This window comes from Neopsephotus bourkii, unplaced genomic scaffold, assembly GCF_033783945.1.
Source record: "Neopsephotus bourkii isolate Nb327-2 ecotype Australia unplaced genomic scaffold, CSIRO-AGI_Nbou_v1 NB_1825, whole genome shotgun sequence".
Taxonomy (NCBI): domain Eukaryota; kingdom Metazoa; phylum Chordata; class Aves; order Psittaciformes; family Psittacidae; genus Neopsephotus; species Neopsephotus bourkii.
Window position 1 is genome coordinate 13,005,784 of NW_026902298.1, and position 23,954 is coordinate 13,029,737.

The following is a 23,954-nucleotide window of genomic DNA, read 5'->3' on the forward strand; positions in this document are numbered from 1 at the left end:
TCATATTGCAGGAAAGACTGATGGGATACCCGCTAGGTAATGCATGCCAGCATGCAGGTTGATGCACTTTCTTTTTTTTTATAGTCACACCAGTGTCATGAATGAGATGACTGCAAAGGGGAACAGAAAAGACCAATAAAAACATGGACACGTAGAATCATAGAATAGTTAGGGCTGGAAAGGACCTTAAGATCATCTAGTTCCGACCCCCTGCCAAGTGCTCCACTCTGTGTTACTGAATAAATACCTTGATGTTTGCAAAGAACAGTATTTGGATTTGTAAACCTCTCATTATCATCCCAGTCATCTGCACTCTTAAAAGGAGAGTTTCCTTCCATTTTCCATCTTCCACTGCTGAAGTGGGACCTTTTCTTTCATTCTTCCTCAAAGGTCATTAGCAAAGCTCATGGAGGCCTTTGTTCCTTCAGTACTTGATTTCTTGGTATCAGAAGCAAGAAACATTTTTCCTCAGGTCAACCCCCTAGCTCAACTGAGTCCATAGAACTTAATAAAAAAACAAATGTACTTCAATGGTTGCATCTAGAAGATTCTTATTTTTAATAAGATTACACATGGGTACTTAGTATGTAGTATTACACACTATGTATATTGATATATACAAGATAAAGTAAGATTTAAGAATGACAGTTAAATATATTTTCTTACATAAGCATTTATCTAAAATAAGTATGAAAAATCTCATGACCACTCTCCTGTCTGTTTTAAATAGCAGTAGGAATAACACTGACCACCATAAGATTGCAGAAGTCAAAGGAGTATCACAAGCAATCAAAAACAGTTGTGAGCCAGCAGCAGATTAAAAATGAAAACATGTTTATGGCCAAAGTCTGTTAAAACTGTTTTACCAAACCCCCTGGGTGTAGGTTTTGACCTTAACTGCTACTCTCAGCTTCAAAATCTACTTGGTAGGCAATAGAGAGAAGTTCAGCAAAACTGGATGCAGTCAGATGATTCTTGTCAGGCAGTTGGCAGAAAAATCAGGCCATTACATGTTGATCACTCCATAGTCCCTCAGAAATGTAGTCGTTGCAATGACAGCCAAGCAGGTAAATTCACTGAAGGTTAGGCTTCTGCCTGACAGATGGATACTGGGAAAACACAAAACATCATGTGCAGTTCCATTCTTCAGTTCTCAGCCTTCCTTTTCCTGGAATCAGGTTTACTCAGTGTCACATGCAAGGATCCCTGCACAAGGCAAGCTTTGCTTGATCTTTGCTTTGTGCTCTAGTTCATAGGCCACATACCACCAAGATTTGCATCTGGCACAGATTTTTGTGAGGTGGAAACCTCATTCTTATATGGCTGTATATCCAAATAGGACCCTATAGGGCTATAGCTCTACAACTGCCTTTCCATTCCCTAAAAAAGTCAAGAATTTCTTAAAAGGAATCATGACTTGCCAATGACTTGGCAGAACCAAAATCAGTCCTCATACACAGTACTAAGTAAAATACATAATAATCCCTTTTAGCAAGCTAACATGGATGGTCATTCTGCATGGATTTATATCTCCTGAATATTTATTAGTCCATTACCAAAATACTTGCATATATCTCTTTCTGACGAAATTAGTCAAAATATACTTTAAGAGTGTTTAGACGACTGAGGTGATGAACAGGTTTTTAAACGCTTCTTTCGTTCCACTGCAGTTCGCAAAGCCTGAAGAATTAGATGCTTATTATTCAGGATATTGTAGCTGCACAGGTTCAGCAACTTGTTGAAATTCTCTTCACTGTATGTCAGCAGACCAGTGCCATAGGGAGCAATGCAGTTGGACACATCTACTCTTCCATCCTTCATCTCTGAAGGACTGCGCTCCACATCTGAAGCAAGAACACAGCAAAGCTCAACACAGCAGTGTCACTGAGGAGGACTCTTACCAGGCAATGCAAAATACACAGTGACAGCCTCAAGAAAATGAATTGTCTCAGGAAACTATTCAGTATTTAATAGAGACTACATCTGCTGCACTCATGAAATCCACTGCTTCACAGCTTGACTACACAGCTGATCTAGAACTGACCGGCAGTACAACTTTTCCATGTGAAATGCTTTCCTCTCTAAATTGAAGTTTTCATCAGAATATTTCACTATTCCAGATTTGGAATTTTGTATTTTTAACTTTTCCATTGAGTAGTGATATGACAGCTCCTTAGCTACCAACTGGTTCTCCGTCCCAGACATTTAAGCGCATACAACAGGACAAATAAGATGAGGAATTACATGAGTTATTTTCCAATAAACTGGTACACGGATTTTTGTTCAGTTTTTTATGAAAGTTTCCTGAATCATACTAAATTAGCAACAAGGAAATTCGAGTTGATGCATGCAAAAATATCTGTAAACTAAAACTGAATTTGCTGAGTAGTTTTTCTGGTGAAACAAAACAACAAAAAAAAATCACCATTTATTTTATTGCTAAACTAAAGAAAATAATCTGGGAACTTTTCAAAAATGACAGATATTAAAGCGTTTGCTACCCTGGCAAATCTTTTGCATCATTGGCTCTTTCCAGCACTTTGTACTATCAATTTCACATAATAAAAGGAGAAGATTCTAGCTTTGTGAGCAGAGCAAACATAGCATCTCCTTACAAGACTCTTAAGTAACAGTGTTAGCTATCAGTGGGTGTAACTTAGTAGCTGTCTCTGCCCTTTATCATCAAGGGAATGCAAACTGTTCCGGATGCCAGATGAGGAGGTTTGCCTCAAGATACAGCTTTTCATGCTCTTAATTTTGGAACTCTTCAATCCCTGATTAATTGGCCTGTTCTGATGGATTAGTAGTCCATCACAACAGGACTGGTAATGTGATAACTGAGCCAAATAAGAAGCTTACCAGCCTCTTGGAAGAGGAACAAATTCAATGGATAAAATGGATGTGACAGCCTAGAAAAAAAATGGTTGATTAATGCTGTTGACTTACTCGGTGTCTTGTATTTTTGGAAGGTATCACACACCAGTGGGAAATAGGCCAAGATTGGTGCTTCTAAGCTGTCCTCAAACACATAGCACTCCTTCAGGTGTTCCCGGTCTTCCTGGCTCAGCTCTGTGCTGGGGAATGGGATCCCATGCTCTAAACAGTACTCTGAGAATAGGTCCAGTGGCTAGTTCAACAGAGGAGAGTTGCAACACAAAGAGAGATTGAAATAAGGTTACTAAGCCCCATAAGTGATATATTTCTGCATTAGGCAATCATCTGTGATTGATTTATATGCTTACATATAGGACTAACTATGCTCTGGAACAAGCATACACTCTTGATTTTAATATATCCTCAGTAATAGAAATGTGTTTGATTTGCTAACACCGGACATTTTTTAAGGAATATTACTGTTTTCTGAAATTCATATGACATTCATTTTTGTGATTTATTGATTTAGTAGAGGATTTGAGTCAGGAAATTTTGATAACACATGGTATCTGAGATCACAGGTTCTTGCCTGTTTGCATTCACTGCTTCTAACAATCAGTGTCTTCATGTGCTCCTACAAATAAATTACATTATTTCATCATCTATGGCCCTCAATGTTTCTTCAGAAACACAAAAAAAATATAAAAAAAAAACCAAAAACCTGACTGAAACTTATGGGAACACCAGGAATTAAACATAAAAGAAAAAATACAACTTTTCATTCAAAACCAGCAAAATTATGTATTAGCTAATTACATTTTTAAAGTTAGTTAAGTAACCATTAAGGAACTTAGTGACACAATGACAAATCTGCACAGATACTCAGAATAGGTATTTTTCTAGTTGTCTGTGTCCATAAGTGAGTCCCAGAAAGCTACTGAAAATAGTCCTGATAAAGACAGAGACATTATGGTTACAGTGTTGAATAGTACCACTGATATGATCATTTAATTTAATAAAAAACAGACCATTTTCTGGAAAGAAGAGAAAAAAAGGGGGGGGGAAGTATTGAGAACTGAAAAATTGCAAATTCAGGTATTGGAGTGATTGAGGTAAAGGGACACTACTACAAAACATCACCAGAGTCTGTGATCCTCCACTGTAATTCAAGTGCAAAATGACATCCGCTTTCCTCTCTGGCCTCAGAATGGGCGGGCAGCTGGTGTTGATGAAGAAAGCTGTATCTACCAGCTTGAGGTAGTCATCCCTTTCATTCAGCTGGCTGGGAGAAGAATCCAGCACTGTGTCTGAAAGTCAAAAACTTATATTATCAATTAATTACTGCAAGACCAAGTCCATTTTTTTTCCTCCAAAATCAGCATAACAATGAAAGAATTAAAAGACAGCCCTTTGACACAAAACAACCACAGCTAAATATTTTTCTTTGCACAATTTTCGCATCAATAGCTCAACTCTGCTGACATTGAGAGGAAACTGGCCTGAGCTTTGGTTTCATCCAGAGTGTTATATTTAAGCTGCTTTTTCAACTGGTGTAAGAAGTTTGTGGCTATTTAGCTTCAGTAGAAGCTGAAAGTCATTCTTTTGCAGCTTTCCCTAGGAAGAGCAATATACAAAGCAAGCCTGCTGTGGTTTTTCCAAGACAGAAATGAGACCAGCACTAAATCATCTGGGGCTCAGCAAACCAATTCCACAGACATATTAATTAAATAATATTAATCAAAATTTGCCTTTATGCTAAAACTCATCAAATATTTGTCCTCAGCAAGTATCAGCACTCAATTCACCTTCAAAGATGCATCTTGAAAAATCTATTACCTTTCCACATGCAAAATCTCTCATTCTCTAAATACTTGTTATGTAGCTGCAAGCCCTTGAGGAAATTACGGTAAGTGGAAACCACTGGCCGTCCAGTCATCATTTCTCGAAGTGTACTGGAAAGGTAACCTTTGGGAACGGACAAGCAAGTTGCCTGTTCATGAGGCTTCTTGGGCAGAGAAGGGTCTTCCTCTGTAAGAAGAATAAGAAGAGGGTATATATTTGCATTGTTTAGTGTGTTTCTCTGATACTAATAACAACAAAGGAAGAGGAGCTGGGCAGTCAAACCACTACAGCCCCATCTGTGATGAAGTGCATGCATTGACATACAGACCGTTCGGGGCAGAGATGGGTTTCAGTGTCACAGCATCATCTTGTTGTTTCCCTGTCTGGCCTCTCCTGCCCCAAAGGACTCTTGGTAACCCTCCCATGACTAACAAAACTCCCCAGGGATGTTGCACAGAGCAGTGCAATGTTTTTTCCTGTTTTCCATTACAACTGTTTCTTTCCTGTTTTTCCTTCATTCCTAAAGGTTTGGTGTTTGCTATGCCAGAAATAGAACACAAAACCAAACCCTTTACCAAATGTCAGGGTTTAAATTTTGGAGAGGAATAAAGACAATGCAGATGCAAGTGAAAAGTAATCCAAATAACCAACCAATGTCATACTCAGTATCTCTGGTCCATCTATGCCAGAAGTCCTCTGAATGACCCGACAGGTAGACAGCATCCATGAAATTCTGGGAAAATATATTACTCCATGTGCCTTGAAAGATATAAAAAAAAAGAAAAAAGCCATACTTAATACTGCTTTGAATTTTTAGAGCACAGCTATGACAACCTACTTGGATTCAGTCTCTGTGGCTGTTTAAATTAGCATTGCTTTAGTTATGAAAGATTATTAGTTTTAGTAACACTATCAAATGCCATGCCATTACACACAACATCTGGCTTATAGCTAGGCCTTTTTAGAGACTTGGCTGCTTATAAAAGTCACTGTGATTAACAATATTGTTAAAGATCAGTTCTAATGCGTGTGTTCTGTTTTGGTCTAGCTTAAGAAGTTCAGGATATTAATTGTATCTGTCTCAATAATTTGTTTTATCTTTTGTCACTTTTGGCTAGTTCATACAAGATTTAAATCACATCAGGTACATTACCTAGTGTACTACTATTGCTACTTGCAGACCAGCCCTGTGTAGCCAACTGTGTGGTTTATAATGTGGTTTATAAAAGTGATGTTTTTCCCAGGTAGTAAATCACCTTCCAAGAAGCAGATGCGGGGCTCAGGGATCTTCTTCATCAGGTGACCCATATAGAACTCACTACCAAAATCCTCCGAACGAACAAAGGCCCCGTATTTTAGAAAACCCACCTCGTAAGGTGTGAACTCCACCCACTCTGCAAATAAGGCATCAAGAAGAACTCATTATATCCACTGAACACATTTAAAAACAACAGCACAGAGAATCAAAAGCTGGAACAACAAGGCCTGTAGCTTCAGTGTGTTGGTGGAGGACAGTTCAAAACACTATGTTTTGAAACAAACAGATGCCCTTCAATATATTGCATGTTAGACTGGTGAATGCAAATGCTAAATTCACCTCTTCCACTAACACTGTGAAAATCCATTCAGCTTGGGGGTTCGGGTCCATTTCTGTAATAGGAGTAAAAATTGAGGCTGAGTCAACCAATTCCTAAGGTCTTGCACAAGGTGTTATGGAGTCAGCAATGACATAAGCTACCATCCATTCTTAGACTCCCATAGTCACCAGCTTGTGAAGCTAAAACAACACTGACTAAAACCCAGCCAAACCTTGGCTGAACATGTCGGGACTGCAGACTGCACAAGGAAGGAAATGATCAGGTTCAGTTTCAAGACCACTTGCTTTGTTTGGGCCAGAAAATGCTGTGGAAATGGCTAATGAACAGCAACACTGCTCAGTGCACAGAGTGCTGCCCCTCCTCACATCCTTCTCTGTCTGCTTGAAGCTGCCTCCCACTCTCACCCCTTCCACATCTTTTCTCATCCCTTCCTTGCCCTCCTCCCCCAGGTCCTCACATCTCTCTTGGACACTGCTGCCTTTGCAGGAACACCAGCAGCTGAAAGAGGTGTGAGATAGGGACAAGAGAGAAAGAGCAACAGTGGTGGCTCTCAAGGCTCCCAGCAAATGGCATCTCTGCCCCTCACAGGTATCTCCCTACCACAGTGTCAGCATACATGTTTTTCACCCAAGTCAGAACCTAGACATGAAGACAGGGGAAAAAGAAAATATTTAAAAGATTTATTAGACTGGACTTACAGTAAGAGGAAACTCCTCAGATTTATAGAAGTGTGTATAATAATCATTACCTTTAAAATCCAAAGTGCTAAAGTCATCCTTGACATTGAGGGACAGGTATATGGGCAGTGGATTCTGTCCCTGATTTACTGCCAGCTGCTGATCAGAGAGTTTCTGAGTACTTCCCTGTTTATAAAGAACAGAAGTTGTTGTAAAAGATATATATGACATGTGGATGGTACCTAAGCATGGACTACCAATAAAATGTCTCCTAAATCGCAGCAGATTTTGTTCTGTGTACTTCAGTTGTTCGACCACACAAATGTGTTCATGTGTTACCCATCATCAACCTTTATCACTGATGCTTCCTGAAATTTTGGAATAGGTGACAGAGTGAAAATGTGAGAAAGTTGTCTGATTTGCTTTAAGGAAAGATAAAGCTATTTAGGTACTTTGGAGGTCCTGCAGATAAGCCCATTTCTTTCAATGAAGCTTTTTTTGCTGGTATGGCTATATATTGTTATGCCTGAACTTAGCTCTGTCAGAGCCACCTCTCCTCTGTATGTTAATAGAGTGCTCACTTGATGTGAAATTAAAGATGGAAAATCAGTTTCATTAACACCTTGACTTTTTACATGCTTAGACATTTACCCTAGATGCTTACATTTTAGGCTTACTGTGTTATTTTTCTTCCAAAAAGCCAAAGAAAGACCCCTCAGAGATTTTGAGAGCCTTTCCTATTACTGAATACAGAGCTTTAAACATGAAAAGTTAGAAATCCTCTGGAAAAAGTGATGGATATATAATACCTGATGATGCAGCATACAATCAATGAAGAGTCCCCATAAATCTGTAAAGGATAGCTTGTGCCCCTCTTGCTTTCTTTCACAAAGCTCCTTTTCATAGTATTTCATATGATCCAGTGAGAAACAGTGCATCTTGCTCTTGATCACATGTTCCTTGATATCACCGATTGGCCCTCTGAGATCCTTCTGTGACCAATTTGCATCTTCATACAACTTTGCCATGGTCCTGGTAAAAAGGAACATACTGTGATTCATCATGGGGTACCTGACAATTCATGGGCTTATACCACACAAAGGTGTTCTGTTTCACAGCGTACAAAATGCTCTTACCCCCCAGCTTTTACCTTGGAAGAACAGTTCAAAGCTCAGGCAGAATTTAGACTATACAACAATATTTATGATGCAAGCATACATTAAAAATCATCCGAGCTTGTTTCTTCTCAGAATCAAGAGTAATAAAGCAACACCCATAACTTAACACAAACTTTCACTAGAATTACCCTTTGACTGTCTAGGTTCAAGCTGCAACTTCTGTCTGAGGCCAGTCCCTCAGCTGTCCCAGACACTGTGTGAAATATTAAGCAGGATTTTAGCAGCAAACGTTGCCCTAGAGAATTGCAGGAGTTACTCTTCCTTGGCCATGCAGCAGGTAGGTCATCTCAGACTCCTGGCACACACAGGACCAGTCTGCTTGAGGTTTCAGCTCCCAGTTTGGGCAGATTCTGGCCATCTCTTCTCATTCCCACCCCACTTGTTCTAGTTCTGTCTCACACATCTCTTTTAGAGCAGCTCTCCAGAGGCAAAACGTTTTAAAGCCCTAGAACCCTGTGAGTTGTGAAAGGCAGTCAACATCATGTGCATGACACCCAGTGTTTCTCGGGGCTTTTCTTTTAAATTCTCCTTTTCAGAGCCGTGTAAGACTTGTGCCAGACAAATATAACAAGATTCCTGAACTGTCATAGGCAACTAGATAACCCAAAGCTTACACAAAGAGAGGGAAAACAGCATTTCCCTACTTTCATTTCCTCATTGCTCTCAAGCATGCTTGGGGATTGGGTTTGTGCCCTTTCAGAGATTCAAATCCCCGTGATTTCAGCTGCATTGCTTCTCTTGCACACCTGCAGCATCTTCTCTGACTCATGATGAACATCTGATTTGCCTGCACTGGCAATCAAAAGGTTTATTCCTTCCCCAGGAAATGACCCCATTTCTTTCATTCCCAAGAAAATGCCAGCTTTTTGGTCTACCAGCTCCTATTCAGTCTGCTGTTGACGGCCATGGGTAAACATTTTTCGTTCAAAGTGGAAAACCAAGACACCTCTACTCTCCATCTTAACATAGGAGTCTTTTCTGCAGGTAACTAGGAGTCTTTTCTGCAGGTAACTAGGAAATGAGAAATGGAGATCAAAAAATAGCCATGTTTCCCACACATTCTCTGCATCAGGCACCAAGTTTAGGACAGAAACAAGTCCAGCCCACAGGAGAAGTCATAATGTATGACATGGCAGAAAGGCACATATTCAAGTCATAGGTCAGCTGTGGATTGGTTTGTCACCAACACTGAACTGCAGGGAGATACAGGTAAACCATCCTGGCTTGAGCTCTTTTCTTCTAGTTTTTGCTCACTCGTCAGTACCATTATAGAAATACAGTAGTTCTCACTCACTTTGCTTCTTGTAGCTTGAAGAAATAAGAGCTACAGCACTGAGTGGTGCCATGAATGTCACGGAAGTCCCAACATGACACTGAATAAAATTCATCTGCAAGGCAATACACTTCACCATGTTATCACTCTGCTAATACAATCAGCAACACAAGCCTCACTCTTCTTACCACGTGGTGGCAGATAAACCACTGATGTATGAAACACAGTCCAAAACACCTAAGTCCTGGAGAGCCAGAAGACTGCCAAACATAGCCGTCATGGACCGCACTCCCCCTGCTGTGGTCACGACTGCGACCACCGGCACCTGTTCAATGCACAAAGTCACAGAGTCATTCATCAACAGGTGAAATAGAGCAGTGATGGGCATGCAGAAAAAGTAATATCAACTCCCTGATTCAGGTAGGTTTGGATTCAATTCACCCTCTTCACAATAGCTCTTAAGTGTGTTTGAGTTGTGCAAACTTTGGTGGGACATAGCATATGCTGAAAGCATCTTCCTGATCAGCAATGTCTTGGTAAACCAGAAGCTGTAAGCATGGCTTTTGTATGGCATGATCTGTTTTCAGATTTGTAGAGTCTCTTCTGATGCTTTTCGTTTCTCCTCATGTTTTCCCCTCAAAACACGTTCTAAGATTCTGAGTATAACAAAGGGGCAGAGCAAAAGCAAAACCAAAACACTCCTACCAGTGTGCTAAGGGAGAGCTGCAGCTTTCCCCTGTAAGCTGCTTCTGTGCAACAGCAGGGAAAGAGGGAGGAGCCAAACTAAGGAGAAATGATCTCAGTCCAAGCAATAATATTTCACCAAGCCAGTTTATATATACATTAATCTCAACGAATACATTCTTTAGGTGCTCCTGAGTGAGGATAGAGGTTGGCAGAGGATAAAGGAGCTGTGACTGACCTCCTGACAGTATTCATGGAAGTACATCACATCTAACTCAAAGTGGGACTGTAAGTTCCTAAGATGCTGCCTCCACATACCTCATCCTCCTGCAGGTCTTCATCTAGATGAAGAACATTTTTTAGAGCAGCAGCAACCACCTTCTTTCTTTTACTGATGAAATCTTGCTCCTCCGCACATAGATCAAACCCCAACCGCAAATCTAAATTCTTGCAACTAGAGCATAAGAACAGAAAAAGTTACATTTTCTGTAAGCCATTTTTAGAGCTACTGCTCAAGAAATCAAGCAAAAACAGCAACAATGAACCAGTTTAAAGAAAGGCTACTTCCATATACGTAAGGGTTCTCCTTCGCAAATGAAAGTGAGTATATAGATATCACAGGACTTGTATTTCTTACTTCGTGTGGAGATTTTAGACCTGAGTCATGTCCTCAGCTATTTCACATTTGGGTTTCAGCCAAAAGGCAACTTTTTCCCTTCTGTGACTTATAATTAATGTTCAGTATAGACCTCTGATTTATGTCTGCCATGAGTGCTTGCAATGTAGGAAACAGGTCACTAGGGGGTAATATTGCCCTTCAGAAAATCACTGCGTATCAGTCAATAAATTCATTACTGCCCTCTTGTTTCGCTGAAAAATGACCTGCAGAGAACCGGTAAATGCATAACAGTGTTAGAAACATGTTAGAAATGTGTCACACATAAATGTGCATGCATTATAGATAAAGGTTACAAACCAGAATGATTCTTAAACATCAAAATTGGGAAGCATTAACAAAAAAAAAAAAAGCATTGCGACTGGTTATACCCCATGACTACCTACCAACCAATTTAAAAATATGTATCATTTTATTAACCCTTTCCTATATTTCAGTCTTTAACTAACTACAATCTTCGTTCCTTGTTTCTATATGAGCTAGTTTAACCTGTGATTTCCTTTCATCTAAGGATGATACTATGAAAGGATAGGAGGTGACCTAAGTAATCATTTGAAAGAAATGAAAGACTTACCTCTCTTCTTCCTTCACAGACACTTCATAAGATTCACTCTGAGAATAAAGAATGAAAACACCATAAATTTTAAATATAATTGAAAGTTTGCAAAAGCAAGTTCTACAGTATTAGCATTTATTCCAATATATAGTCTAACAGTAAGTCTTCAGTCTCTTCTCAGGCCTTCTGCATACAATCATCACTTGGATACTGCTTTTAAACTACTTCTTAAAGCAACCAGCAGCTCTGAACATGCTACTTTTTCCCTGAATTACACTTTCAAGTACATGCAGAGATGAGCCTGTGTCCAGCTCAGATAGTATTTTTGTAATAACAAAGTTAATAATGGACCAGGTATCACACAGTTATAGCTTATGCCCATTTAAATAATTCCAAATGCTGTTGAAGTTTACTCACTTTCATCACTGTCACTTTCTTTCCCAAGTCCAGAGAATGGAGAGGCACAGTCAGGGAATGATTTGCATTGATTTCCTTCCTAGCTGAGCCACACTGAATTAAATTTGGGGAGAAGAACTGTTACAAAGAGAAAATTGTTTACAACCCATAGGTGTCATTCTACCAGAGAAGGTCTAATTTACCATGCTTCTCCCAAAAGTTACTTTAGCTGTTATTACCATCCACAAGCAAAACATACACCACAGAAAAAATGCTCCTTTGGCAGCTTCATGTGCAGTCTGGGTTGGCTGTGCTTCATGTAGTGGAACATGGTGGTTTCACTGGTTCCAGATCTGCAGCGAGGACCGATGGAAACATCCTGGGTTTCTTCATAGGATCCTTTCATCATAAAAGTGAAATCTCTCCCTAAAAACAAGCAGCAAACAGCAGAGAAATATTAATTGCATCTAGCCCTGAAAAATGTCAAATAAAAACGTCCCAAATAAAGTTTCAGCCTTCATGCAGTCAACGTTAATTTGGGCCACAAAGTTTTTCCTCACTCATAATCAGTGTGAACAGGGGCCAGATTGAATAAGCTGCAAAAGCCAGGGCAGCATTGCAACTTCTCCCCGACAAGCAACAGAGCATGGGTTAGACCAGTGGATGCCACTTGCAGCATTCATACCCCTGAATTTCCACTCCTCACAGTTGTGTCTCCCCTCTTTTACTTTTTGTTCTTATCACAGTATTTCAGTTCTACCACAATGCAGTGATGCTTCTGAGTCTCCCAGACACCTCCAGTTTCCCTTAAACTACACAGTCACACCATCTCCAGAAGATTCTTACTGTTAGCAAGTAGATAATATGTGAAACACCTCAATCCCCAAGCAGCCCAGAGACCAAAACAGGTCAAATATTTGTCTAGATTCAGCTGCATCTCCCATAGCACAAAAAGTAGTGACAAGCAATTTAAATCAATAACCTCACTTGTGTATGGGCTCTTAATTTTCATTTCATTCACATGGACTCCCAAGCAGGAAACTTCACGAGACTAGAAGAGATAAGTCATAAAATCACTGGCCACAGAAACAGTTCAGGCCTAAAGGCATAGTTCTTCCAACTACATCCTTCAGTTCTGCCCTACCATAAGAACATAAGAATAAAAATAAATAAAACTATTACCACTAGTACGCCATTAGTGATGATGTTTTCAGATACACCTGGACTGAAAAGCAGAAAGGAAAAGTTTTATTTAAGAGTGGGCATATGAGCAATGATCTCTTCAATACAAGTAGTTCTTTGAGCTCAGTTTTTCCAGCTGCCTTCTAACACTTCTGTCTTCCAGGTCCATCTCGTGTTTCCTGCTGGGTCAGTCCCATAGCTCTTAGGGACACTGCTCTCCCTTATCTCCCCCAGTCAGCATCATCTTTCCTTAGGCTGAATTACAGAATAAACACTCATCCTCAGCTATAAATAGTAAGTGAAATGAGACTATCACTCAAGAAGGGATTTCACCACATTTAGGAGATAATAGCAACCATGGGAAAGATGCCGAGATGGGATATCTGAGCACAGGTACATGGAGCCAATTTCCTAATGCCCCATTACTACTCCCTCTAAAACATACTCTTCTGATGACAAATTCTGTAACATTTAGGCTTTACTCACACGTTATCCAGTAGAAATTCCACTTCCAGTTCTTCCTGATTCTGAAAATAAGATTTTTCTTTTAAGGAAAATGAAAGAACAAACTTTTTGCTTTGCTAGAGCTCTGACAGTTTTGTACAAACCTCCCTTGCAAGGTTTTGCTATTTCCACACCCTCATCATAACATTATTGGATGGAGTTTTCTTTGGCCACCCTTTCATTTCATGTCTCTCCACCACTCCAGTGTTTACAAAGCAACTGTCCCCCAGGAAAAGAGGAGATTATCAGGGAATAGGGGGTGAAAGATCCCATTATTCATTTATGAGTGGGATGAGACATGATCAGTCAGTGATGAGGAAGAGAGGTGTAACAGGTGAATGGTGTAAGAGAACATACTTGAGGATAAATAGATATATGTGGTGAGTATGTGTGGGTTAAAATAGAAGAATTTGTACAGTGACTAAACAAATACAAAAAGGTGGGAGAAGAGTCCAGCTTGGAAAACTAAAAGTGCCAGGGTGAAGGGAAGAAGAGGGAAGAGAGAAGACTGAAGCTGCGAAGGGGAATGAGGAAAAGAGCTCACAGGGCCAAATCAAGGTGAAAAGGGGAAGTGTAAGAGCAGTGAACAGCAATAGAACAGTAACACATCAACAATTTGAGAGCAACTGAGTAACTGCATTACTTACTGCAGCGGTTTGCTGGGTCATCCTGTACGGGGGACAGCCAATCCAGGCCATACCACTCAAACATATATCAAAGGTACTCTTTATCACCCACATGGAGGAAAACACTAATTGGTGGAAGATACCTCTTTCTGACAACTGATGGCAAACTTTTTCAGTCACATTCATACAAACTAAACTTCACTGCCAAATATCCCCTCTGTCTGGCTGAGCAGCATACTTCAGCGTTGTGGAGAGACTGTGAAAACTGTGCCAAGTCTGATAATGTAGCTGCCAAGGTAAAATCATCACTACACTAGAGGTGAAAAGTGAGTATTTTTGTATTTAGTAGTTCATGTCAGTAAATGGGATATCTCAGGTGGCTTCTCTGAGAGCTGGATCTCTGGCATGTAACCCAGCGGTTCAATTTGCTTATTTCTCTCAAAGTCTGCATTTAATGAAAATTAGGGTAATTGCAGCAGTTCATAATAGGATAAGGGACGGATTTCAGACAGCAGTCACCTTACAGAGGTGCAAGACAAACTTTATCAAGCATCAGGTTGTGACCAGTTTGTGCTATCCAAACTCACTGACAGTCTATTCCAGCTGTGTCCAAAGAACAGAATAAACAATATTAATGAGATCCTGGCTCCTAACACCTAATTGTGCCTGCCTTATGTTCCCACTCTTTCTATGCTGTTGTAAACACACACACACACAAAATGTATTTCTATTAAGTCCTTTTCATATTTTTGTGGGTGAACAACCTGGAGCATCACAATAGAAAGACTTGCTGGATGACACAGTGAGCAAGAGGCACAGCAGGTGGCAACCCTGATGCTCTGACATTACCCATCCAGCCGCCTCAGCCCTTCTTTTGAGATACCGTGGCAGAGTAAAGAAGTCATTTGGGCAGAGGTGGCAATTACACTTACACCAATTATTAAGGTTGCCCTGCATAGTCCATTACTAAGCCACTAAAAAAAAAAAGGCAAGCTTACATGGTTTAAAAAAAATCCGTGTACAGACCATAATATTTGATGCCTCATGGGCGCCTGAGCAGAAGTCATAATCTGAGTAAGGACAGCTTGATCAAGGCATTCCTGAGACCCAGCTCACCTTCTCTTATCTCCCCAACTTCCACCTTGCCAAACCAATGGGTTAAGCCAACTCTGCACAAGCCTCAGAGCTAACTCACGGCTTGAATCATACCTCAAATTATTTCAGAAGTCACATGAGCCTTTTTCTAAGGAAGGCCATGCCCAGCTGCAGCAGGTACATTGCACTCCTTAGGAAGATTAAGCTTTCTGGAAGAGTAGTTAATCAACTCTTTCAACAGTAATATAAAAAACAGGCAGGAGTGTTCCCTTGACAGCCTACCTGATGCAGTGATATAGAAATGAACAGAGCACACACAGTTCCTGAGAACTGTAAACTCAAGCCCTTGCAGAAGCTTGAAAAAGCCCTGAAGTCTTGTTACTACACAGCCTCCAAGCACAGGTGTTACATTTGCAGAAGTAATCTTAGTACATATTTTGCTGCCTTAGAAGATGGGTGTGATTTCTCCACTTGCCCTCTCAACAACTTCGCCCACCAAGCATTTCATAAGAAACTCTTTTTTTCTCTCCTTAATACAAGCAAACACAACATCCTTTGAGATCTATGGAGTAAATAAAACTGTTAGGTCACACCATCTGATTAGGAAGAAAAGAATAAAATACTGAGGAGATATTGATTTACCAAGCCGTATCTATTCTGGGCTGGCTCAGGCCCCCTGAAAGAAACCTGCAACCCTATAGCAAGATCATAAACAAAATTGCTGAGAATTTAAATAAAAAAAAAAATAAATTGTTGGATGTCAGAAGGAGGAAAATAATGAGAGGTTTTCATGAGAATATGTAATCATTTACCAAGCATATTGTCTGAAAGCACAGGACAAAAGCCCTGGTGAAGCTGAGGAGCTGCCCTAGGGAGCTACTGGTCAAAGGGTCAGGGCAGCAGCATGGAAAGGGGGCCAGGTTTGCTCCTATCCCTGCTCTGCCAGTCTCCTATAACAGCATTGAGACCCCTGACCATCAGCTGCTTCACTTTTGGATCTTGATCTCCCTGTTTTATTCAAAAGACATTTTTGAAATCTCAAAGGAAAAAACAACAAAAAAAAAAAGACATTTTGCATCTACTTGCAATGACAGCAGAGGGGTGACTGTTTCTGATCCCTCCTAAACCATTTAACTTTGTGTTTGAATAACATCCTTTTAACAAAGCCTTTGTGTGTGAGAACAGCTCTAATGTTTAATATAGGTAGTAACTTGGGACGAATTCCTATCAAGAATATTATTTTATTTATCTACTTTATTTCACTGGTTTCTCACCTCTGGATCCAACTCAAAATTCAGGTGGACTTTTTCTCCAGGTTGGACTTTAGCTACATCAAAGCGAACAGTCAAAAGCTGGTCATCGGGTGTTAAAGAATCCTCATCACAGACTGACAGCTCCAGGATGTTCTGAGGAGAGAGGCAGACAAGGATGTAAATGCCACATTCCAGGCCTACTGATCCCAAAAGAAGGTCTAGTGAGAGTCAGCATGCAGCATTGCTCAATGCAGACAGGCTGCTGTGACAGCATGGAGTTCACAGCCCCTTGGCTCAGACTGCCAAATCTGGTGATTTACCTGTTCTAGGTTAGTCCCTGACTTTGTAATGAATTAGAGCTCGAAAGAAAGGCAGCATAAATGACATTCATGCTGGTGAGATGCACTGGACAGAGTAGAGATTACACATGCTCTTTGCTCGTCAGACCCTTTGTGAATTCATTATCAGTATTTTGAGAAATTCTGGCAGATTAGCAGGAAGCCATAATAGGGAGGAAACTCTCAGCCCTCTAAAACGAAAGGTAAAACACATTAGCAAACTCTTCTAACAATTAAATTGTAGTGACTCCCATTGCAATTCCTAAGGGCTTACATTACCCTAGCAGCATGAGAAGATGCGGCACTATTAAGCCATAGGAAGCTGGCCCCATGTCTAGAGCTTGTTTCAGTCTCACTCTGACTGCCAATCTATTTCTACTAACTCTACAAGCATTTTAACAGGTTTTTTACATCTACTCTGGGGAAAAAAGAAGCACTTAACCTTACTGAAAATGATCCATAATCTCTGAGTTTACAGTCATTCAAAGCATGGGATAGGCATGTTTTTCTTCTAAGTTTGTAAATCAGATGTACAGTTTGATTTCTTATATCTTATTAGGCTTGTGAAAATATGCCTGTTTAATGTGGGAATAGTTAGTATTTAAAAATATTTTTAATTTTGGAAAAATACAGCATTAAGTTATGTTACCTCTTACAAATTACAAACAGCATAATTATACAAGGGGTAATAGTTAGAATTTAGACAGGGGAAGTTTAGATTGGATACAAGGAGGAAATTCTTTCCTGTTAGGGTAGTGAGGCACTGGAATGGGTTGCCCAGGGAAGCTGTGAATGCTCCATCCCTGGCAGTGTTCAAGTCCAGGTTGGACAGAGCCTTGGGTGATATGGTTTAGTGCAAGGTGTCCCTGCCCATGGCAGAGGGGTTTAGAACTGGATGATCTTAAGGTCCTCTCCAACCCTAACTATCCTATGATTCTATGATTACTGCATAAAGCAAGTACTACAGGCTAATTGCAAGCACAGCAAAAATGCCTTCACAGTCCATACAAGAAAATATACCTAATCCTCTAAAGAGTTTATAAAATCTCCCATTCAATTCATGGGGTTCTATGTTCAGAAGATGACAGAGTCCAGTCAGGACAACTGAGAAACCATACCAAGGCTTGCATATTTACTTGCTGATGGGAAACAGCATCTCATGCTGTCTCAGATGCTTTCTGTATCTTTCTGTTATCATACTGTTCCTCAGTATAATTGAGTTCAACCCTCTGCGTGAGCCTCAAGACTCTCTTAAAAACCTTGAATGCAGCAAATGAGGATGTGCCCTTTAGAAAGCCTCTGCTCACTATCACAAGTGCAGGTCCTACCTTTACTTCACTCTGTATCATGAAGAAGAAAGTTTCATTCCAGACAGGGTTTCTGCTGTTGCACACAGTTCTCGTTCGGGCTTCCTGGCATGAAGCTGTTGGCAGCCACAGCTTGACATAGCAGTCAGTCTGGCTCACTGTGTTAACAAAAAGATGCACAATTAGTACAGCACTACTTACTTATCATTTCTTTTACCCAATCAGAGGGAAAAAGATTAACCTCTGAGGAGTCCTGAATATTTCATTAGACCCATAGGAAAACATTCTGGGTTTAGAGTTATTTAACTTTTACATCTACATTTATATTCATTCCAAACAAAAGCCGATTTTGAACCACTAACTGTATTTAATAAAAAAGCCAAACGTACGGATGTATTTAATAAAAAAGCCAACAGTACTGATGTGCAACATTCCACCTCTTCAGATATTTACTTCTATTTTGGTGTATTTGCCAGGCTCCAGAAAAAATTCACATAGCTTCACTTCCTGAAGCTTCACTTTTTCAAGCACTGAAGAATTTCTTTCTGAGGATTTTGTGACCTGGGTTTAGTTGTGGTACACAAGTCATCCACAGAGATACAGCAATGAAGAGACGAACACAGCAGCACCCAACACAGCTTCTGATTTCTCCTGAGGTGCACCTTTCAGTTGGGAAATGGGCAGCCTCTGGATGAAGGGCAACTGGGAAGGGTTAAGGGAAGGTTAAGGGAAAGGGAAGTATCATGGAGCAGCTGTGAAGGAAGGAATGCTTCCTTTCTGACACAGAATTTCTGTTCTATTTAATTTCTAGTTTTACATGTTTTCTAAATTATTATAGTCGAATCTAAATGAAAATGAATACAGATACAACTTCTTCAGCCAAAAAACCTGAGACGCTACTATCATCCAATCAACAGGTGTACAAGAGTATTAAATTATGGTGACAGTGATTTTCTTGCTAGCCTGGAAACATGCCACAAATGATACTTACACACATCTGCTTTGCGGAGGTTTCTCATGCCTATAATTTTTACAGTAAGCCAGCACAACCGAGGCACTTCTGGCTGCAGAACAGTGAGAAAAATACCTTCATTATTAGCAAATAACTCGTGTAACTAACAAAGCCTATCCTACAGCAAAGGCAATTCTCTTCTTAATGCAGTGAATATGTTCTATTCATTATTTCAGACAATTTCTGGAGAGAAATTCCATCTTGTAATTTGACACAAGATGCTCCTGGACAAACTCGGACACAAAAAGGAAGCCTACAGAGGGTAGAAGCAAGGACAGTGGCCTGGAAGGAATACAGAGGAATTGCCCAAGCAGCCAGGGGTCAGGTTAAGAAAGCTAAGCTCCAATAGAATCTGGCAGGGATGCCAAGGGCAACTAGAAAAGCTTCTTTAGGTACATTGGTGTACCTTCAGGTGCACAAGTCCATGGGACCTAATGAGATGTATTTGCAGTTCCTGAGGGCAGTGGAGGATGAAGTTGCTAAGTCACCATCCATCATATTTGAGAAATGGTGGCAGTCTGGTGAAGTTCCTGCTGGCTGGATAAGGGAAAAACACAGCTCCCATTTTTAAAAAGGAGACAAAGGCAGACCTGGGGAACTACAGGCCAGTCAGTCACACCTCAGTGCCCAGTAAGATCTTGGAGCAGATCCTCCTGTGGAAGCTATGCTAAGGCACATGGGAAATAAGGAGGTGTTTAGTGACAGCAAACATGGCTTCACTAAGGGCAAATTGTGCCTGACAAATCTGGTAGCTTTCTACAATGGGGGTACAGTGTTGGTGGATGAGGGAAGAGCTACTGACATTATCTACCTGGACTTCTGCAAAGTATTTGACACACATGACATCCTTGTCTCCAAACTGGAGAGGCATGGATGTGATCAACGGACCACTGGGTGGGTAGGGAAATGGCTAGGTAGCTGCAATCAACAGCTCAATGTCCAAGTGAAGACCAGTCACAAGTGGTGTTTTACCACGGGTTGGCACTGGGACCAGCACTGTTTAACATCTGTCAGTGACAGGGACAGTGGGATTGAGTGCACCCTCAGCAAGTTTGCCAATGACACCAAAGTGTGTGGTGTAGTCGACACACTGGAGGGAAGGGATGAAATCCAGAGGGACCCAGACAGGCTGGAGAGAGGCGGGCCTGCATGAACCTCATAAAGTTCAATAAGGGCAAGGGCAAGTTCCTTCATCTAGGTAGGAGCAATGCCAAGCGCAACTACTGGCTGGGCAGAAACTGGATTGAGAGCGGCCCTAAGAAAACGACTTGGGGGTGTCGGTTGATGAGAAGCTGAACATGAACTGGCTTCGGTGTGTGCTCGCAGCCCCGAAAGCCAAGCGTACCCTGGGCTGCATCACAAAGAAGCATGATTGAAGGAGATGATTACTGCAGAACAGGGCAGATACACTGCATTTTTAGTGCCCCAATCAAGATACCACTGTTACTGGCCATTCTGGCTGTGGGATATGCAATGCCATAACGTCCTGCACTACATCAAAACACCTGACCCTTAAAAAGAAATAAATGACTAAGGGAGAAAATGGTTCATAAAATGAGCATCCCATTGTGGGACTCCAGAGGTTTTCAGTCACACCAGCAGGAAGAAGGCTGAAGGCAGAGGCTCGGGGTAAGGATTCTTCCATTTCACATGTAGGTCCCGCTACCTATAATGTAGCTTTAGCATTTCATTGTGAACTTGACATGACATAGGCAGAACAAGGTGGGTTTGTTTTTTGGCTTTTTTATGTGGCTTTTTGTTTGGTTTTTGGTTTCTTGTTTTCCCTTTTGGGGAGGGGGTAGGGGTGGGAGGGGGGAGCTCTGTGTGATGCTGAATAAACATAACCTGTCATCCATAGATAAGGTCTACATGAATCACAAGGAAACCGTGCTACCACAACATACAGAACTGATAGATGTACATAATGCAAGAGCTGGAGGAAAACCAGAATTGGAGACAGCATAAATCACAAAATCTCAAAAATATGTCATAAGATGAAAAGTTGCAAACACAAATCAAATTAAACATTTGGTAGGATGAGAGTGAAATTACCAGTGTGTTAGATTATGCAACACAGAAGAGCACTAATAAAGTTATAATTGCATATGAATGCACGTACGTGAAATCAAGTTCAGAATGCCCTGGCTTATGCAGGACTTTTGCATAATAAATTAAAACGCGTTCACATGGAAAAACCTAGGCTGACCTGATTGATTTACCAAGGAGAAGCACTGAAGTAGAGCAATAAATTGACATTCCACAATGTAGGACTCTGTAAGGGAATAGCTTGAAGGCTCCACAACCCTCTCCATTTTTTGTTTTCTCCTTCCACTCCCCATCACACCTACACACAACCCTATACTTGGTTACAGGAAAAACAAGGCAATCTTGATGAACACCAGAAGTAAAATACTACGTACAGAAGCAGTAGTTCCATTAATTAAAATGAAAGGAGCAATTAAATCTTCACAGCACCATGATTTCTGAAAAACTTTGTCCTTAGGACCTCCTTGTGTACCTCTAATTTTGATACACCAGTGTCCTGACAGGAGCAGATTCATCATCTCAAAAGCAGTACTTCACCAGACCAGATGCTCTTTACAGCCCACTGGAAAAATTCTCAACCCAATAGTTTTCTCCTAGAAAGCAACATTTGACTAAAACCAGCAGGTTTGGAAGAAACCCATCAACCTCAGCAGAATTTCTGGCAGCAGTGTTTCTGGTGATAGAGAGAATGACAGAAGTAGATGGTTCAAATTGTTGAAAGTGCCATTTTTCATCCCAAATACAGAAGGTTAATTTTTCATCTTCAGCTTTAGTCCCATCCGTATCTCCCATCCAGGAGTTTAGAAAAAACTTATTCATGAGATGGCTGAAGTACTAACAAAATACGAAGGCATAAACCCAATTATTCCTCCTTCCAACACCTTTTACCAGTTCAGTTTCATAAAAATTAGCTTTTGGAATTCTTTTAAGTGGCACAAACTGAACAATCCAAAAGGCAAAGGAAAAAATTTTGAAGATTGAGCCTTGGGTGTGATGAGGTACAACTACCACAATATAGTGATGTCACAGTAAAATCAGGGTTAAAATCCAGCTCTCCCAGTTCCTTGCCTAGCATCTAAATCACAATTTCATCACCTTCCTCACCTTCCCAGCCCCTAAGTCATAGCAAGTGTTTTCTGCTTTGAAATGCACACTCACAGAAGAAACAAGTATTTCTTTAACTAACTGTTAAAACATATCACCTTTGATATGTTGCACTTAGGGAGAGATAGGAAAGGCTGGTGGAAGACCGCAGGTAGCACAGCCATTGTTCATACCCCATAGCCCTCTCCCTGCAACCCAGAAGCTGCCCTCTATACAGTACCTCATCTTCAGTGCTGTGCAGACCTTGATGATTCCTACTCTTGATTTCAGTCTTCCTCTGTGGGTTTGCTCGGATGAAGCAGTCCTGGGGACAAGGAGCCAAGAGAGACATCAGTGGTGAAATACAGCAGTTAATAGTTCCTATTTTTCAGTTTATACTCAGATTTGCTATGGCAATAGTGAGAGGCCCTACCATTTCTCCTCCTCATGATGGAATAAATGTCCGTCTCACCAAGAACAGCTATCAATCAGCTGTTCTTACTAATAATCTGTACACTACAGACCCATTTAACATTTAAGGATCAAAATTCCCCAAGCATTTGCTTTTTGATGAATCTCAACCAAAAAAGTCAAACAGATCCTCCTGCCCCACTGCTGATTTTCTCTTACCAAAAGTGAATAGGCTGATGATCCCATTAGTATCTCTGTTTCATAAAAGGCAACACTTATACTGGTCCAGTCTGTATGTCTTACAGCTGGCAGTTGCTCCTGGACTACACTATTTTCCAACCAACTGAGGTAGGGAATAAGAGTTGTATAGTTTGACTCATAGCTCCACCTCCCACTGACGTCAAAAGTACAAATTATGTGCTCATCCTGTACCACAAAGGTGGGGTTTTTTAACACCACAATGATTTAGGCAAAAGCAGGAGATGGGCCAAACATTTTATCACAAGCTATTCCCAAAGTCAAGTAGCTATCCACTAGTAGTAAGTTTCAAATAACCACACTCAGAGGGATATCCTGGGGAAGTTGCATCCCTCACAAACTACAGGAGACCTAACAAAATGTTGTAACTGCCAACATCTACTATTACTTTCTCTACTCCTAAAATCCATTCCTCCATTTTGGCCGCATCAGGTGGAGTGATTTGAACATCCAAACAGCGGCCTTGCAGCTCCCACCAGATGCAAAACTGCAAGGGTTTTCACCAAGTTCACTATGAATTACAGCTGCAGTATGGAGGTTGGCTCTCGTGGGCAGTGGCAAATAGTTAAAGAAAACAGATTGTAGTTTTCCTTCTCTCTTCTTTCTGTAACATCGGGATGTTAAGGGGTGAGTGGAGTTATCTGTACTGAAACGCTTTTTAGTAAAAGTGCTGCTTTCAGTTATACTAGAAACCCATATAAGCTTTAAAATATATGATTTCTTTTTCCAAATACTTTAACATTCATATTAAAATCATCAAGTCCAATTTCTTTTTCATTTTAGAATAATTTCACATTATTTTTCTGTAATAGCACTCCACACATTATAACAGTTACCTAGTGCCATTAAAACAACCAAAATATGACAGAAGCCAGCTATTGCATTAAACATTTTAAAAATCACTAAACCCACCTGTTATTGAATAGTGTGAAATTTCAGTTGAAGTTCTTTTAAAACTGTTTTTTACTGTTTAGATTCCCCCAGTTTCTATGTCAGGCAGAAAACCTGACTTCTTATGGAAAATAAAACAGGACTTCTTATGGAAAATAAAGAAATAGATAAATAAATATGGGGTTCAACCATTT

At 40.5% G+C, this 23,954-nt stretch overlaps 1 protein-coding gene across 1 annotated transcript; it reads right to left on the bottom strand.

Annotated features, from left to right (window-relative positions):
* Positions 1–1,062: 1,062 nt before the first annotated feature.
* Positions 1,063–22,552, bottom strand: LOC133207154 (cytosolic phospholipase A2 epsilon-like). The gene is made up of 20 exons (XM_061343810.1): positions 22,442–22,552; positions 19,051–19,123; positions 18,081–18,217; positions 16,436–16,567; positions 13,423–13,463; positions 12,937–12,979; positions 12,742–12,805; positions 12,014–12,180; positions 11,776–11,868; positions 11,377–11,414; positions 10,445–10,580; positions 9,631–9,767; positions 7,801–8,023; positions 7,063–7,177; positions 5,973–6,110; positions 5,368–5,475; positions 4,711–4,902; positions 4,015–4,181; positions 2,947–3,127; positions 1,063–1,844 (listed from the first exon to the last, which is right to left on the bottom strand). Exons 1-20 carry the CDS (start codon positions 22,550–22,552, stop codon positions 1,606–1,608), a joined length of 2,535 nt encoding a protein of 844 aa, XP_061199794.1. The 3' UTR covers positions 1,063–1,605.
* Between the last annotated feature and the right edge of the window lie 1,402 nt (positions 22,553–23,954).

What these genes read in the sequence shown, in the direction of transcription:
- LOC133207154 (XM_061343810.1), bottom strand. Translation starts at nt 22,552, where the DNA reads ATGTCTCTCTTGGCTCCTTGTCCCCAGGACTGCTTCATCCGAGCAAAC. An exon ending in TCACTAATGGCGTACTAGTG is followed by an intron (nt 12,806 to 12,936) that starts GTAATAGTTTTA and finishes TATCTCTTCTAG; the next exon opens with TCTCGTGAAGTTTCCTGCTT. An exon ending in GAGATTTTGCATGTGGAAAG is followed by an intron (nt 4,182 to 4,710) that starts GTAATAGATTTT and finishes TTTGACTTTCAG; the next exon opens with ACACAGTGCTGGATTCTTCT.